The sequence below is a fragment of the Natrix helvetica genome, assembly GCF_964273705.1.
Source record: "Natrix helvetica genome assembly, chromosome: 7".
Lineage (NCBI taxonomy): Eukaryota > Metazoa > Chordata > Lepidosauria > Squamata > Natricidae > Natrix > Natrix helvetica.
Genome location: NC_138558.1, coordinates 24,448,348 through 24,466,925, shown reverse-complemented (window position 1 = coordinate 24,466,925; position 18,578 = coordinate 24,448,348). Strand labels below are relative to the sequence as shown.

Below are 18,578 nucleotides of genomic sequence, written 5' to 3'. Positions count from 1 at the left end.
AAGTATAGCAGTATTTTCGTTTATGGAATTAATGAAATGAGAAAAACACTTCCCCCAATTGACCAAACTCCTCATGTATAAGAACGCTTCTGAGTAAAACAAAGGTACATAGAAACATTTGATATTAGACAGATTAAAAACTGCAACTAAAAAATAATTACCACAGTGGTCGGTTTCCAATTTTTTTACTACCGGTTCTCTCGTGCGCAGTACGCATGCGCAGAAGCGCCCAGGCAGGTGGGCGGAGCCTCCCGTCACCACCACTACGGTTTGCAAAAACCAGAAGCAACCCACCTCTGAATTACCACCACTATCACACTTTCAACTTTGGGAAGGCAAGAGAAGAAATACTACAGCCCATAATTTAATTTAATTTATTTAATTTATAGACTGCCCCCTCTCCCCAAAGGGACTCGGGGCGGTGTACAGACCACAATAAAACAATATACAAACTTAAATAATTATAAATACCCATTAAACGCACCCGAAAAGCCACAGGTAGCCAGTGCATCCCGCGCAGGAGAGGTGTTACATGGGAGTATCTGGTACCTCCCATAATTGCCCACGCGGCCGCGTTCTGGACCAACTGCAGCCTTCGGGTGCATCTCAAGGGAAGCCCCATGTAGAGAGCTATGGTAAGCCCCATGTAGAGATAACTATGGTAAAAGAAAGGATTAAATAGTTGTTTAGATAAACATGCATACCTGCCACTTTTCCTCTCCTTCCCGTTATCCCTCTTCATTGAATTGTCTTTCTCTTGGAGTTCCAATGCTATGGATAGCATTCTTTGTTGACTGATCTTGGGAAAAGAGGGCTATTTTACATCCCCACTCAATCTTTCCACTAATATTATATGTCTTGCTATGGTTTAGAGGAGACTCCAACTCGGTTAACATGATTACTCTTGCCTTGAAAAAAGTATTTCCCTATAACTGCATATCAAAGTATCTCAGAAGATAAACTTTTTGATCTCATCATAGTCTTTACAGTCAGGAAATACACCCACTATTGATGTACCATATGTCTCTAATGCCACATGACAATGTACACATCCTAATGGTAGATCTTCACTATACATGGTAGTAAATGTTTAAATATCACTTAGCACATTCAATGCATTCTGAATTGAGATAGAATTTTATATTAATTCTTTATGTATTATAACCTAGGGATTACATTTTCTGGGGTCTTTTGGGGTCACTAAAACAGTTTCATAGCAGTTTTCACCTCTCAGTAAGAGATTTTCTGGAGCTTTAAGTGAACTCTTAAACATTATCATGAAAATCCTATTGTTTTACGGTCTCAACACTTTCCCAAGGATTTTAAACTTTTCTGTTTTCTCATTGTTAATTGACTGTGGTAACAAAAATCCAGCTTATCTTCTCCAAGTAACACTGGGTATTTTCCATTTCCCTCTTAGCTTACACTAACTATATTTTTCCTTTGTGTATTTGTGGGAGATATATTACAACGAAAGGAACGATAGAGCTCAAAATAATTCTCCTATCAGAGGTATGAAAACAACCTCTGTCAATTGAAGAAAAGTGATTCTGGCTGTACTCTAATGGAAACAAACCTCAGTGCACACATAGCATTATGATTTTTAAAAACTGAAACATATCCCAGGAACACTTATTTAAAAAACCTTTAATAAGAAGCTTTGGGCTGATCAATGTTAAGTGAAATGATGACTGTTTGAAAGAAAGTACTGGTAATTATGTAAGATTTTAAAGAAACTATGAATAGGAAAATGGATTAATAGATATGGCTGTATGCATTCTTGAGAAATTGTGTCTCTTATCCAGTTTTTATTAAACTATTTATCTCCAAATGTCTTTGGAGATTCTGAGTCATCCAAGTCACAGTTATCCTATTTGTTAAGGTTTAAGGTTTAAGGTTTATTGAATTTATAGACCGCCCCCTCTCCCCGTAGGGACTCGGGGCGGTGTACAGACCGTTCATGTTCAAGACAACAAAACATAACATAAGACATCAAACAAAACAACGCACACATACCGTCTGTGTATAAAACCCAAAACCAATTTAAATAATTAAAACAATTTTAAAACCCGTTTAAAACCCCAATTTAAAACCCCAATTTAAAATTTAAAAAGCCACCCAGGAAGGTTAGTAGTAGATGTTCCCTGTAAATACAATTACGATTACAATTAGGCCAGGCCGGCTAATCGAAACAGGTGGGTCTTGAGTTTCTTGCAGAAGGAGCGGAGATCCGAGGTGGTTCTAATATCGGGGGGGAGGTCATTCCAGAGGGTTGGGCCCATCACAGAGAAGGCCCTACTCCTAGGCACCGCCCGCCCGCACTGTTTAGCGGAAGGTACCCGGAGGAGACCCTCTCTGTGAGAGCGGATTGGTCTCAGGGATGTATGGGGTAGAATGCGATCCCGCAGGTAACTAGGTCCCGAACCATGGAGCGCTTTGAAGATGACGATCAACACCTTGAAACGCACCCGAAAAGCCACAGGCAGCCAGTGCAGCTCACGCAGGAAAGGTGTTACATGGGGGTACCTAGTACTCCCCATAATAACCCGCGCGGCTGCATTCTGAACCAGCTGAAGCCTTCGGGTGCATCTCAAGAGGAGCCCCATGTAGAGAGCGTTACAGTAATCAAGACGGGAAGTCACTAGGGCATGGGTGACTGTGCACTACTCCTGTTCCTGGTCTGGCTAAACCCTCCCCCCACCCTGGATCCCCTTAAAACATTTAAAAAACATTTACACAAAAACCCCCGGAGCCTCCTCTTCTTCCACCTCTCTGGATTAATGCATCCGTCATTAAGGTGGGCCCTCGAAAGGGCAGAGGGCCATATTTGCGAGAGGGGGGACTCCCGCAATAAAATCAGGTCTACCCTTGAGTAAAAATAAACCATGGTTCAGCAGGGCCTCAGATCGATTGAGGGTGCTACAGATGTTAAAATCACTTTAAAAAGATGTTAAAATAGGTGCTGCTTACAGCACTGAGTCCATGAGAAAGGAAAATGCAGAGAGATGTAGAAAGCCAGGGCCTGGGTACCGATGATAAAAGCCAAAAGTCCTGGGTGGGGATAATGGGTATAGCAGACCAGTCAATCAGTCTGTAGATGGTCAAAGGATAGATGGGCAGTAGAAGAACAGTAGGAGGACAATAAGAAGCAGATGGTCGATGGATGGTAAACCGGGGATAGTAACAGGGCAGATGGTCAATGATGGAAGATAAAGGGCTGCTACCTTCGCTCCTCCCCTCTCCTTCGCTCCAGCAGCCGCCATTGCCTCTCCCTGTATATCCCCAATGTGTCCAGCACCTCAAATCGCCATGTCGCGATTTGTTTGGAGCTGAACAATCATAACCAAGAATACATCAAAGTTAAAAAATCCTAATACAAGTTCCTAATAACATATTAATGTAAATGATTTTAAATAATGTACTACAGGGCAATATCTACTCTCTGGAGCTTTTTGGAATAATTTTGATTTAGCAGCTTTTCAAGAGTAACCAGAATGTATTTATTCCAATCTGGTCTCCAAAGGAAGATTATTCTGTAAAATAGGGTCACCAGAAGAAAATATAGTCCTTGTTAACAACCATAATTGAGAATGGGGGCTCAATCGTTAAGCAAAGTGGTCACTAAATGAAACTGTATCTGGGCTTATAAACAGTGGAAGCAGTAAATGCAAGGCTTGATGGTAAAGTTACTTTTTTATATCACCATCATAATTGCAAAAAGGTCACTCGACAAGGCAATTCCTAAATGAGGATAACCTCAACCACTTCGAAGCCCCCATATACCTCAAGTCAAAAACCCTTAAGATATTCAATTGAAACAAGCAAACTACATCAGCTATTTCTATGTCAGGAATCAGTTCAGCAAATACCTAGGAAACTCCTACCTAGGGTACTTTGAATTGGACCTGAAAACCTATTGGAAGTCAGCGAGGTGCTTCCAATTTGGGTGACACATGACTGGAGTGCTCTCATTTGCTAGCATACAGGAAGCTTCCTTTTTATCAATTGCAGTCTCTGAGGGGTTTTCAAAGATAAGCCAGTGTAGAACATATTTTGAATGTGGCAGAAGAAATATTCATGAAAAGAAGTAAATGCATATCCTGACTCCACAAAATTGTTTTTAAAGAATGTCAGTGAGGTCTTTGATGCAAAACAACTACATGAATTTCTTGGCCTGAAAAGTTCCTCTAATGCAATGGTTCTCAACCTGTGGGTCGGGACCCCTTTGGGGTTCGAACAACTCTTTCACAGGGGTCGCCTAAGACCATCGGAAAACACATATTTTCGATGGTCTTAGGAACTGAGACACCAATTTTATGGTTGGGGGTCACCACAACATGTGAAACTGTATTAAAGGGTCATGGCATTGGGAAGGTTGAGAACCACTGCTCTAATGCATTGATGTTGCCATGTTTGGGAAATTATACAGCTAGTTTCCAGCTACTGCCTGAGCACTATGTAGTAGTGTAGTAGTAGCACTATGTAGTAGTGCAATAGTAGCACTATGTAGTAGTATACAGCTACTACCTGAGCACTATGCTTAAAATCAAGGTAGAAATGGGCGTCCATAGGGGGTAAAAGATGTTCTTCACGATGCAAAATGTATGTCACTCTGCTCCTTACATACTTTCATAGAGCATTGCTAGAGGGCAGGGCTTCCTCATAACACACATTTCATCATTTTAGTGTCTTGGCAGTTAGAAATATTTGCTTATGCCTAGAAAGTGAGGTAGTTTTTTTTCTTTTTTCAAAATAGTAATACATTTCAATTGCCGTGCTCTATATACTCCAAATCAGAAGTAGTTTGCTCCCAGTTCGGCCCTGTTCAGCCGAACCAGTAGTGGCAGTGGCGGGAGGCTTAACCCACCTGCCCGGATGCTTCTGTGTAGTAAACCAGATAGCAAACCGCCACTGCTCCAAACATAGTCAACAATGCTTATTGCTGATCTGAGGGGAAAAAAATGAAAGAAACTAAGTAATGGAATCACTTGGAATCGTAAGCCCATTTTGAAGAATGAGGAAAAATGTGCAGAATTAAACATCATTTTCAGACCTGAACTAATTTGAACATTTCAGTCTCTTTTGCTTTTTCCTCCTGCTTTTGATAATTTCAAAGAAATGTATGATTGTCATAATATGTTTGTATGCCCCTTAGATTGGAGCAGCCTATAAGTAACATAAATTAAATAAAAGTAACAGTATAGGATTCAAATTCAACAACATACTGTATGTAGTCATATTTTTAAAATTGCAATATGAACTAATATGGAAAGACAATTTTGAAAGCAATGTACTTTGGATGGACAAAAATATTAACTGAAGAATGGAATAGCAATTTAAAAAAACTTGTAAGATCTGCAGATGCTCTCCCCCCCCCCCCCCCAAGGGCTGGAATTTCTTTGAAGTTTAATTATTGTATTGTATTTGCAGTTAAGGACTTGGTGGTGGCTTTTTTTGGATTTGGGATAAGGTTTATAGAGATTACTTCGAAGCTGGTTTACTGAAATCTAATTATCAAACAATAATGCTACTTTATTAATATGCTTTTATATAGATCATTAGCAGCGCATTGTGAAAATAACATGACCTTGTTCCTTCACGCAGAACATTCCTAACTTGCATTATTTTGTTGAAATAATTTTGTCATTATGGTTGGGAATATTTTACCTTTGATTAAATTTGCAATTGGAATTTCAACCAAATGTTTTTGAATAGAGTCTTTGAATGCATTGTTGTCTTGTTAGAAAGCTAAAATTCTTATGCTTTTTCTAAAAAAATGGGGGTTTGGTATTTAAAATTGTTTTTTCTTTTTCTCTCTCTTTTCTATACAGGGTCAACCTGGTCCTCAAGTAAGTATCATCTTGTGTTATTATTGTTAATGGAAGAGAATGAGAAACAAAAGCACGCAGTGTAGAAAACTCGTACAAAGGTGTCAAACTTGCTGTGTCACGTTGCCGTCACGTGATGTATCATGATGTTTTTTCCCTTCGCGGAGCTGGATGGGCATGGCCTACGTGTGACGCATCCAGCCCGTTGGCTACCAGTTTGACACCCCTGCAATTTCAAACTCTTTTTGAAAGATCTCATATCATGATTTTCTTCCTCCAATGTATACACAGTAGTATGTGTGTACATTGGAGTGTACTGAAATTCCATCTTCTCAACCATTTCCCCTAATTTATAGAAATTTAGGATTACCTACAGCTGCTTTTGTCTTTCTATTGTTTCCAATCATAAAATCCAATGAGGATAATTATTACAAAGCCATGGCGCAGACAAAATAAATTCAATTGGTCAAGTTGGGCTAGATTCAGATTGCTGTTAACTAGCACAATAATAACACGACACAGCAAGCCATATTTATTTTCCAGGAGAAACAAATGGGCTCCCATATGTTTTGAATTCTATCAACTGCTTGATGAGATAATGCTTTTATGAATGTATTGCTAAATGACAAATGCCTCTGAACTATGGTTTAAAACAATGTTACCTAACTTTGAACTAAGATAAATTATCTCAATGAATGTATTACTGGAGCTGGTTTTCATTAACTGCTTATTAATCATATGTTAATAATGGTGCCATAAACCAGGAAACTTTTTAGCCATTTAAAATAAAATTGGCCACTTTGATTAATTATTTGCAAACCTGAGAGTAAAATCTGCTTTATTTAAGAGTAGCACAAGCCTAGGTCTTAATTAAATAAATGTGATTTCATCTGAAAGAGAACATATTTGAGGACATTCAAGAAAGGTGTTGAGAAATAATTGTGCAGAATTTGTAAAGGTTTTAGTAGAAAAACAGAACAGGGGAAGAAGTGGTCAAACCATACTGTTAAAAAAATATTCATATAAAGTGTGACTTGTGATGATAGTGCCCTTGAAACATGGCTACAGCTACTTCAGCTGCTTCACCAGCCTTGAGAATAAAATCATATTTGAACATTTATTATGACATGTTAGTTCCATTGTACTCAGTAACAAAGCTTAGTTGGCAGCAAAGAAAGAAAGGTCTGTACAGAATCTGTTGTCTAGCAAAGGATCCTGAATTCAGTCTTTTTTAATGTTTATATTTAAATCTCTGACCTTTTCTGATTTTTTAGCAATATGTTTTCTATTAAATATCTTTCTTTGTATAAAAAAGATTACTTCTTCAGTATATTCTAAGGGTTAAGCCATTTCACATTATTAGTGCAGAAAAGTTTATGTTCTCTGGCTTATATTATGAGGTAGTTGAATGGAGAAACTTTATATAAACAACAACAAAAAGGAACTACAGTGTGCTAAATTAGTGCCAGAGCAAGTAATTCTGCAATTTTTTTCTTCCAGTTTTATGAAAGATAATTATCTTTTAAAACATTTCCAATATCTGATAAGCACTTATATAGTCTGAACCAGCTGATACCACTAATATCAATCCCTTCCAACCAATCCTTCTCTTATTAGAGCTTCCCTATAAGAAGCTAAATTGAACTGTGCTCTTAGCTCCTTATCATCAAAGCAAATATTAACTGTTATCTTTGGTGCTTACGTGGATATATAAAGACCTAGCAAAATATAATTGGCTCATTTTAGAATACTAAAGCTTTTATTCTAATACTAAGGAAGTTCTGATTTATCAAATCCCTTTCTGATTTGCAATCATTTTGTCTCTTATATACGTGATTCTGCTGTTATTCTCAGTACCTTTTTTGAGATAGGTTAAGGTGACAAATATTGATTGCTGCAAGATGTTCCAATAACAACCATGATTAAAATGGCTGTAAACTTGGTTATCCAATCATATTTTGACACTAATCGCTACGCTAAATCAGACATTATATGTTGCTCAATATTTATCTGAATATATTTGTGTATGCATTGACACTATGACAATTCTATATTTTTTATATACAAAGAAGGAGACAGTTAATATAGCTAGATGAAAGATATATTTGCTGTTGTTAGTTGCGAAGTCATGTACGACCCATTGCGACCCCATGGACAACATTCCTCCAAAGATATATTAGAATTATAATAAATTAAAATTATGTCTAATATAGTCTAACAATTCAAAATTATAATAAAGGTTGGGTTCTGTAAATAAACCTTTTTGGAGCCAACATAACTTTCTTCAAGAACTTAAGAAGACTGCATTAAGGTGTTAAACTCTACATTTACATCATGAAGGAACTATAGTTGCTAAAGTTAAGTGTTGTTGCTTAAGGACTTTCCAGATCTTTTGGATTTCTGTATTCTGGTATTTTTATGAATGCTTGGTCTTGGAAATCACTTCTGCCTAAAACTGGAGAACTGCTGGTGGGCATTGCAACTAACATAGCAATAACCTAGCTTGGACTAAGAACATTTCATAAGATGTGATACTTTTTGAAAGTATCACTTTCAACTGGTTGACATTGCAAAAATATTACATTGAAAGACGGATGGGCAAAGTCTTTTGTTAATGGCAGAAACTTTTTCTCTAATCTTGTTTCTTTTTTTAATGAACCTGTCACATATCACTAAATTAATTAAAATAAGAGAAAGAAATAAAACAAAGGACAACAAAATTTGGAAAAACTAGGGCATGGATATGTATAAATTTTTAAAGAGGAATACATCAAGATTTCTAAACATCAATATTCAGTATTTTCAGTCCCAAATCTCTCTTTATAAACTAAGATGGGAAAAGTTTATGAAAGATTTAAGACCAGATCTGAATAAAACAATCCTTAATTTAAGTGTTTTTCAATTCTCTTTTTTGGTCACATTAATTTTTCAGCCACACTTCTAAATAATTTTGAGCCAAAGACAAATATAGATAAGCTTTATAGTATTTTGCTATGGTAAATCCAACAGAATCTACATTGAAGTTTTAACCAGTTTTTTTGCAAACTACTGTATATTGACCTAGATTTATTTCACTGATAAAATCACTGATCCTAAAAAATCTTCTATCTTTCAAGTCCTCTCTAGTCCCATTATTAGTTGTCTTTACTTGCATATTCAAGTAATTTGGACCAGTAATTGTTTCCTCATTTTCCAAATATTTCAATGTAATTTTAGTTGTGAAATTATAATGGCAGATATTTATTGATTGACAACAAAATTGATTTAATTTTTTCTGTTGCATTTGTGGATAAGACTTGGGAAATGCAGAAAATATATCTGCAGTAGGATTTATTCTAAAAAGCATTCCTTGAACAATTTGCCAAAAAAAATGATTAAATTGAACAGCTAGCAGTCATTGCTTATGACGGTTGTCATACTGATGACAACAATCTTGTCCGCAGCTCTGAGAAATCTTGGTGATCTTGATTCAAGTCCTAACCAGACATTATCCTTGTAGCATTTTGGGATTAGTTTGGGTAAGCTAGGTGTCAACTCTGAAGTGAACCCGACTGAAGTCATCTTGTGCTACCTCATAGTTGCCACGAAGCCTGAGAGAAGTAGGAGGGAAATAGATAGCCCAGCTTACAATCAAAATAGAAAGTTTATCCTCTGGGAACCAAGGTCATTGTAACAGGTGGCTGGGGAAGGAGGAGAGGAGCCTGCCATTTTTATTCATTGGACAATGTGACTGATAATACTGGGAAGGGGGAAAGTGTTCCTTTTTTAATTAGGTGAGAACCATGGGGATTTTTAGAGTTGGTTTTCACTTGCTGTGATGACATGATGTATCCAATAAAGATATTTTTTGAAGAATCTACCTACCTTGGAGTTCTGCTTTCAGTGGTATGTTATTCGGAGTGCTGATACTAGGCTTTATAGATGGTAATTTGATTTACCATCTCTAAAAGTGTCTGCTCCTAAAAAGTCTTCTATGTTCCCATTATTGGCTACATTTAACTATATATTCAAAAATGTGATAAAAGGGCATGAATTTGCACCTTTCCAAATATTTTAATGTAATATGTAGTTATGAAATTATAATAGATGTTCATTTATTCATTCAATCATTCAATCATTCAATCATTCAATCATTCAATCATTCAATCATTCAATCATTCAATCATTCAATCAATCAATCAATCATTCATTCATTCATTCATTCATTCATTCATTCATTCATTCATTCATTCATTTGGAATAAATAGTACTCCCCTAACTAATGAAGAAGATTAAATTTTACAATTATAGTGTCATCCTCTATGATTTGTTTAGTGCTAGGTTTAATTGTTTCTGTGTAAACGAAGAGAGAATTCTATTCTATGAGAGAACCAAGTGCTAACAACAGGATTCAAAATGTTTTCAATGGAGATTGAATTTAAGAAATAATATTTTTCCCCAAAGCAGCTTTTCTACCAAACAGTAATAAAGGGAGATATTGCATTGCTCATAAATGTTTTACTGTGCACAAGAGAGGCTGTATGATTTTTATAAAGTATTTTCTGTATCTCTGATACATTAAATGTACTGAAAATAATGAACTATGACTTCCATTTGATTCTTTTTATTATACAGATTTTCTTACAAGTGGTTTTAAAGAAAACCAGTATTAACAATAAAGTGAATATATAGATTATTCTAGACTTGCTGGGTCTTTTAATTACCTTTTTGCTTCAGTGAAAATGACTTTTGTTTTTCAAATTATAGTCTTTTCAATAATCCAGTTAAATTGCTGGAATTGTGAAGCAGAACAATACTATAGAAATTCTGCCAAAGTGTTCAAATAATGTAATATATTATTGTATGCTATGACAGTAATAAAGATTGAGTTTTATTTGTCATTTTGAAAGGATTTACTTTTGGTTCTTTTGGAATGTTTTGTAAATGTAAAGATTTTCCCCGTTAATATGAAGCCAAGGCAAAATATTCCATATAGCATATGAGATCACAAAATTGCATGTCAAAATAATTCTGATTCTAATTCAAACCACTCTATGCTGCATACACAGACCCATTCCAAATATATTTGGCTGTGTCAAGTAGCTGGAAAAAACAATTGAACAGCACATATTAATTTAAAAATAGGCACAAATTGATTTTTTAAATTCAGATTAACACTACATTGCAGCAGTAAAATCAGAAAGAAACAACAACAAAACCTTTCACATGAGTTCAGAGTAAGTTGTACATGATAACACATTTATCTGCATTACATTCAACAGCTAGAACTGAAAAATGCTCTTATGATTTGTACAAACAAAAATAACCAGCCAATCATCAGTAGGAAAAAAAATTAACAGCAGCTTTTTATAATGATGATAGTTTTATTGATTATCTTATAGCCCATATCAAAGCACAAGGTTCAAACACATATCACCAATAAAATCTTATGCAAACAATTTAAAATAAGAGTAAGGTAAAATACAATAGTTGTAGGATAATATACAATATAATTTAACACATAAATATATAAAATAGAATAAAATGACATAAAATTATATTTCGGTGTCACCCTTATAATCTACCCCAATCGGTCCCATGTATACAGATCTCAAGCGAACCATTTTGTTTAAGTACTGTGCTGTGTTAAATGTTATTTTCAGGTATTGGATGCACATAAAGTAAATTGTTTTGATATAGGGATCCCAGTGGGTCATTCATTTGGTATATGGACCAAGGTACCTGTTTCTCACCCCCTTATACAAGCAACAATCAATTAGGATGTGAACCAGCTTTTTCTAATCTTTAGTTATTCTATCTTCTTTGGACAGAAACCTTGTCATTAATTATACAAAGGTTCATTTCAGTAAAAAGGCTACATGAATTACCCCCCACCCCAGCCCCATCCATTGGCTGGCAAGACATAATTAACAGGCAAGGAGATTCTTGTTTCAGTATGTGAAACTCCTCTTTATCCAACACTCTATAATTCAAAGAAAACGGATAAGTATTGGATGCGTATAAATGTTCTGGCTCCAGATCACTACTATTGGCAGTCTTACAATTAAAGGGTCAATATAAACTAATTAAAGGGCCTTCCTTTACAAAATAAGTCAACTTATGTCACCATGTACAATGCAGTTTACAGAAAGGCACCATATGCTTATGAAGTTAATGGGAAGCAAAAGAATTGCTCTCCTTTCTCCCTGTTGCTATTTCTATCACTCATGTTTCTTCCTCCTTGCGGAGAAGAAGTAGGGCACACGACAAAAGCAACAGGATCTGAAGATAGATTTCTACAGCAATACCCTTTGTTGTACAGGTAAGCAAAGGCTGAGACACAGTGTTATTTCTCTGCAAAGCAAATGCTTCTATGGGGGACTGTCAATTTGAGATGGAAAGTTAGCCTGAACAGGCAGAATGGAAGAAAAGCTAAATCAACCTTTCCCCATTGTTCGGTATCACAGATCCAACCTAGGAACGCTTACTTGCTGACCTTTGGCAATGACCGCGCGTTCGTGTGGTTTTAAGTGACTAGACTTAACATTTTGGAGCATAGTCTGTGTAGAGAATTTGAGAACTTGATGTGGAATTTCATTGTTATGAAATTCCCATATGCTTTTAACTGGCAGACAGTTAAAGCGAAAGGAAGTCAATAACAGCTGGAAAAGCAGAAAAGTGAAAGGCTTCTCATATAGGGAAGAAAACTTTTTAAAAAGAAACGGTAATGGCATTATTCTGGGACTTATGCTTTGGGATTCAAATTCTGCAGAAACGTCTCATACTTAATACAGCAAGTCTACATAAGGATTCTTATTGGAATAAAACTGCTATTAGGAGTTGGTTGCCTATATCAATAAAGACAGTATAGTTTTCTGTTAAAACGCACTACAATTTAAATGCAGTGCTTATTTTTCCTGATTTCCCCCCCTGGCTTAATACAATTTTAATAGAAGAGTGTATTTGTAGCTGAGGGTTGATCTATGAAGTCCTTGATAGTCTCTGAGTTTGGTTAAATGTCTATGAAGATTCCCAATCTTCCAGATCATGGCCCAAAGGGGGGGGGGGATGTTGGTTCTTTTTCTTGCAAATTTATTTATTTAGTTAGTCACTCATGTGCAAGATAACAGAAATAAGAATAAACATGAATAAGAACACAGGAAATGTGTATAAATAAATGGGGATAGTAGGACAGGGACGTTAGGCACGCTGGTGCGCTTATGCACGCCCCTACTGAGCTCTTAGGCATGGGGTGAGGTCAACAGTAGACAGTCTAAGGTTAAAGTTATGGGGGTTTGGGGATGTAACAACAGAGTTGGGTAGTGCATTCCAGGCATTGACCACTCTGTTGCTGAAGTCGTATTTTCTGCAATCGAGTTTGCAGCGGTTTTACCTTGAGTTTGTATCTATTGTGTGCTCATGTATTATTGCGGTTGAAGCTGAAGTAGTCATTCACAGGTAGGACATTGTAGCAGATGTTTCATTGCCAAGTATTATCAGTGGTAGAACAGAGTAGGGTTTAAAATGTTTAACTTTGAGTTTCTTTGCCATGAATTATTGTTCATGTTGTATTGCTGTTAATACAACATCTGCTTCTTCTGCTGTAAGTAACTTTGGCTCTCAATACAACTCTTGGACCTCTTTGGGGGAATTATTCATTGAGAGCCTGACAATTGAAACTATGATGCCACACAACACCATCATTAGGTGTTAAAAAACTCCTTGGCTGGAGCAGAAAAAGAAAAATCCAATAGAATGGTAATTTAAAAAAAAAAATCGTCAAGCATGAATTAGATAACAGATATAACTATAGACATGATTATCAATACATGAAATGAATATGAATACAAGAGAATATTGGGACAGGGATGGTACACATACTGGTGCGCTTATGCACGCCCCTTACAGACCTCTTAGGAATGAGGTGACGTCAACAGTAGACAGTCTAAGGTTAAAGTTTTGGGGGTTTGGGGAAGAAACCACAGAGTCAGGTAGTGCATTCCAGGCATTGACAACTCTGTTACTGAAGTTGTATTTTCTGCAATTGAGTTTGGAGCGGTTTACCTAAGTTTGTATGTATTGTGAGCTCTTGTGTTGTTGTGGTTGAATCTGAAGTATTCATTGACAGGTAGGACATTGTAGCAGCTAATTTTATGTACTACGCTTAGGTCGGATCGAAGATGGTGAAGTTCTAAATTGTCTAAGGCCAAAATTTCAAGTCTGGTGGCATAAGATGTTCTGTTGCGAGCAGTGGAGTGGAGGAATCTTCTCGTAAAATATCTCATGAAATATCTCTGGTAATATTTAACTGGGTAGCCATTGAAAAGTAATGTGTTATATAATTTTGACTCGGCACAGGTGGCTATTGACTCTGATATTGGACAGATGGAGCCCAGCCTTCCCTGTGCATAGCCCTAAGGCAGATATCCGTTAAAAAACAGCAATGAATTGTATAATTCTTGTAGAAGAGGAGGTTCTGCTTCATTAATCAGTCAAATCTAAAGGCTCTGGGTATAAAGAGAGATCTCTCAGGCTTCTATCTTTGTTGGAGATGGTTTCTTGCCATACACAATACCAAGCTTCCTTTGGTTTTCTATTCTGTAAACTATTGGAATAGTTCCTATGAATTCCACTACCTGGATTTATTTGCCCAATAATTCATGATACAGGTTTTCTTTTCTTGGCTGATACCATAAGCCATCTTGCTGAGATTCCCATTTAAAGCTTTTGAAAACATCATGAGCCATCTTCTGAGACTTTCAGTTGTTTACATATTATAGCAAAATATGATTTACAATCTACAGTGTGAGTGTTATCTCTGTGCTGTTATATTGATTTATGGGCAAGACAATAACCTCCAAGACTTCCAATTACTGTTTAACTTTGTTGTTGTTAGTTGTGAAGTCGTGTCTGACCCATCATGACCCCATAGACAACATTCCTCCAGGACTGGAGACTAAAATATATGAAGAACGGTTGCAGGAACTGGGTATGTCTAGTGTAATAGAAAGAAGGACTAGGGGAGACATGATAGCAGTGCTCCAATATCTCAGGGGTTGCCACAAAGAAGAGGGAGTCAAGCTATTCTCCAAAGCACCTGAGGGTAGAACAAGAAGCAATGGGTGGAAACTAATCAAGGAGAGAAGCAACTTAGAACTGAAGAGAAATTTCCTGACAGTTAGAACAATTAATCAGTGGAACAGCTTGCCTCCAGGAGTTGTGAATGCTCCAACACTGCAAGTTTTTAGGAAGATGTTGGATAACCATTTGTCTGAAACGGTGTAGGATTTCCTGCCTAGGCAGGGGGTTGGACTAGAAGACCTCCAAGGTCCCTTCCAACTCTGCCATTGTATTGTATTGTGTATAAACTTCCCATCGTCTACCGTCCTCTGGAGTTCATTTCAGCTCATGCCTACTGCTTCAGTGACTCCATGCAGCCACCTCTGTCCTCCCCTTCTTCTTTTGCCCTCAATCTTTCCCAGCATTATACTCTTCTCCAGTGAGTCCTTCCTTCTCATAAAGTGGCCAAAGTATTTGAGTTTCATCTTCAGGATCTGGCCTTCTAAAGAGCAGTCAGGGTTGATCTCCTCTAGGACTGACCAGTTTGATCGCCTTGCAGTCCAAGGGACTCTCAGGAGTCTTCTCCAGCACCATAAAGTTAAACAGTCATTTGTAATCATTTGTACCTTGAAACACTAGACTTTTTTGGTTCCATCTAGCAATAAACCGTAATAAACCCCTTTATGAAAAGGGCAGATTATTATTGTATTGGAAAGGGAACTCCCCATCAGCAGAATATAAGAATGTTTAATATCAAGGAACCCTCAAAATCTAAATTGCTTTATTGAAAATTTTAAGTCATCCTCTTTCTAGCTTTTCCACTCACTCCGCATGCTGTGACATCATGCCATTCAAGTTAAATACTTTGCAGTACCTTCAGTCTCGAGGGGGTATATGTAAGCAACGCTTATCTGTCTCGTTGAAATTAACAGGATTTCAACATGTTTAACTTGGTTGAATTGAATTGTAGCCAGAATTTGTAAATGATTTGTAATTCATTTATATTGTGTTTGAGACCTCAACCCAAGAAGGTGATAATCTTACAGCTTGGAAATTTGCAAGATGAGAAAGAATATTGGATTCTCAGGAATAATTTAAAACATATCACATTGCCTTACAGACTCCTAAATTTTGCTTCTTTCCCCCTTCAAAATTCTGTAGGTGATATTTTGCGAACTAAAGCCCTTTATTAAATGTTTCCAAGGAAAACAAAACATAACCTATATTTTGGAGACAGAGCTTATGTTTTATATCACCACCTCAGTATTTTTTGTGCTCTTGGGGACATGCTTCACAAAACTATAGCTTTGTATCAACAGTTTACTACTACTTTTGTCTTGTAGACTATTTATCACTTTAGAGAAACAATTTATCACATCCTTTACAATACGATTTTATAGTGGCATTTGTAGATACAGAAAGGGGAAATATAATTATTTTTTAAAAAAAAGCTTTATAGCATATAGTGGAGTAATAAAAATAATAATAAATGGGAAAATGCTCTGAAGTAGGAAATTGCCCATAGGAAAATTATCCTGTTTGGTGTACATGCTTTCTATTTTAATATAGAGGCAACAAATCACAATACTAAAATTCAAGTAATTAATGAAAGTAATTAAAAACCTCAAGCCTGTTAGGGTAAAAACCAGAAAGGTTTTTTTTTTTAAAGGAAAAAAGAAAAGGACAACTCACGTGCTGTTGAAAAACAAAGCAAGACAAAAACCTTACCTGGCAATCCTTTTCGATTATTAAACACCAAGCTTGAAATGCAGGAGCCTTTATTTTTAATACAAAATAATAACAATATTTTATTTGGCATGCTCCAGTATTCAGAATACTTTCACACACTTGATGGAACCCAGTGTTGTGTGAATAGTTTTTCTCATACTTTCCTCCCTTACCAATGTAGTGACGACGTTTTCCTTGGCAGCCTGGATAAAACAATTCAGTTCTGTGCAGTTCATTTCCTGTGTCATTTCTCCTTATATTTAATTTATATATGAATTAGACGCCAAGCCTGAAAAAGAATGTCTTGAATCAGTGGGATATAGTAGCTACCTTGTTGGAATAAAACTGAGGAGAACCAGGTTCAAGTCCATGTTTAGATATGGAAATGTATGGAATGTTAAGGCTCGTTCAGCTAACATATTAGATAGATTTTGTAAGTGTAATATAAATGTAATAACTATATGGTGAATTCATCTATAAGTCAAATCCATGAACTGCGAACAATTGTTTGTGGCATACATGGTAGTAAGTTTTAGATGGTCGTGCAAATCCAACATAGACAGTCAGTAGCAAAGGCTAGAACCATGTCGGTGAACGTATGGCACATGTGCCAGAGGTGGCATGCAGAGCCCTTTCTGTGGGCACGTGCACTGTCGGCAGCTGCTTTTCTGGTGCACACATATGCACACCAGAAACTCAAAGACCAAATGACCAGCGCGTGCATGTGCACTGGCCAGCTGATCTTTGAGTTTTCGGGGTGCCGGCGCATGCAAAGTCCAATTAGCCAGTGCGCATGCATGTGCCGGAAACCAGAAGACTAGGTGGCTGGCACCCACATGTGCACTGGCCAGCTGGTCTTTGAGTTTCCGGGGCTCCAGCACACACCAAGACCAGCTGGCCAGGGCACATGGATGTGCCAGAAACCAGAAGACTATGCCAGCTCTGGCCAGCTAGTCTTTGAGTTTTCGGAGCTCCAATGCGCACATGTGCACGCACACACATTCCAGTTTGGACACTTAGTGCCAAAAAGGTTTGTTATCAGTGGGTTAGAATGTGACTGTTTCCAGAAATGTCAAGTTTGGGGACCCCTGATCTAAAGAGAAGTCATGTCAGTCATCAACTCAGAAAATGCTTAGAATGGGATAAAACAACAGGAATACACGTCTTCAGATACAAGAGTAAGGAAGTTATTAATCGTATCCTTCTGCCATTGAAATAGATTTGTGATCTTGGGCAAGCCCTGAGCATTTGTTGATGCAAGAACTGCTTTTCCACTTGAAGCGAAAATGATGAAAATTTCCCAGTGTGATCTTAAGTCTTACCCAAAATAAATAAATATAAGTCTATGACAATGAACAAAATGGTTTGATTGGCACCGGGGACTATTTTGTTATGCTTAACATCGCACTGCAAAGAATGTCAGTGTTTTGGCAATCTCATAACCTTCAAAATCTGTTTGATTTGATCAGCCCTCCTTTTACACTTCCTCCCCTTCTTCCTTCTTCTTTTTGCTTCAGACTTGGACTATTTTAATTATTTCCACATGGCTGAATCGTGGGATTATCATCAGACTCCCCATACTCAATATAGCCACATTTGTGTGGCTTATTGAAGGAAGCCCTCAGCAGTAAAGATACCATCAGAAGGTTTCTTCTAAAAAAGGAAAAAGGAAAGCAAACTTCTCCATGAGTCTGACCTTCTGTAAAAGAACTGAGAGATTTGGCATTTTTGTATTTTTTTCCCTCCCCTTCCCCCTTCTTCCATTGCTTCATGGACTTTTTAATCTTTAGTGCAAAATTAACAGCGTGAAGTTATGAATCTGTTTATAACTGTAACTCATTGCCTAAGCTTAGTAGATTTTGACATTGTAATAAACACTGCTGTCTTGGAATACTGCATTCAGTTTTGGTCGCCACTATGTAAAAAAGATGTGGAGACTCTAGAAAGAGTGCAGAGAAGAGCAACAAAGATGATTAAGTTACT

At 37.0% G+C, this 18,578-nt stretch overlaps 1 protein-coding gene across 1 annotated transcript in view; it reads left to right on the top strand.

The window, feature by feature from the left end:
- COL25A1 (collagen type XXV alpha 1 chain) overlaps positions 1-18,578 on the top strand; it is a gene marked incomplete at its 5' end in the record, with an annotated part of 298,043 nt that overhangs the window by 167,260 nt on the left and 112,205 nt on the right. Inside the window, one exon of the mRNA XM_081960325.1 lies at positions 5,832-5,849. Coding sequence (XP_081816451.1) covers positions 5,832-5,849 — 18 coding nt within the window. The remainder of the gene's footprint in view (positions 1-5,831; positions 5,850-18,578) is intronic.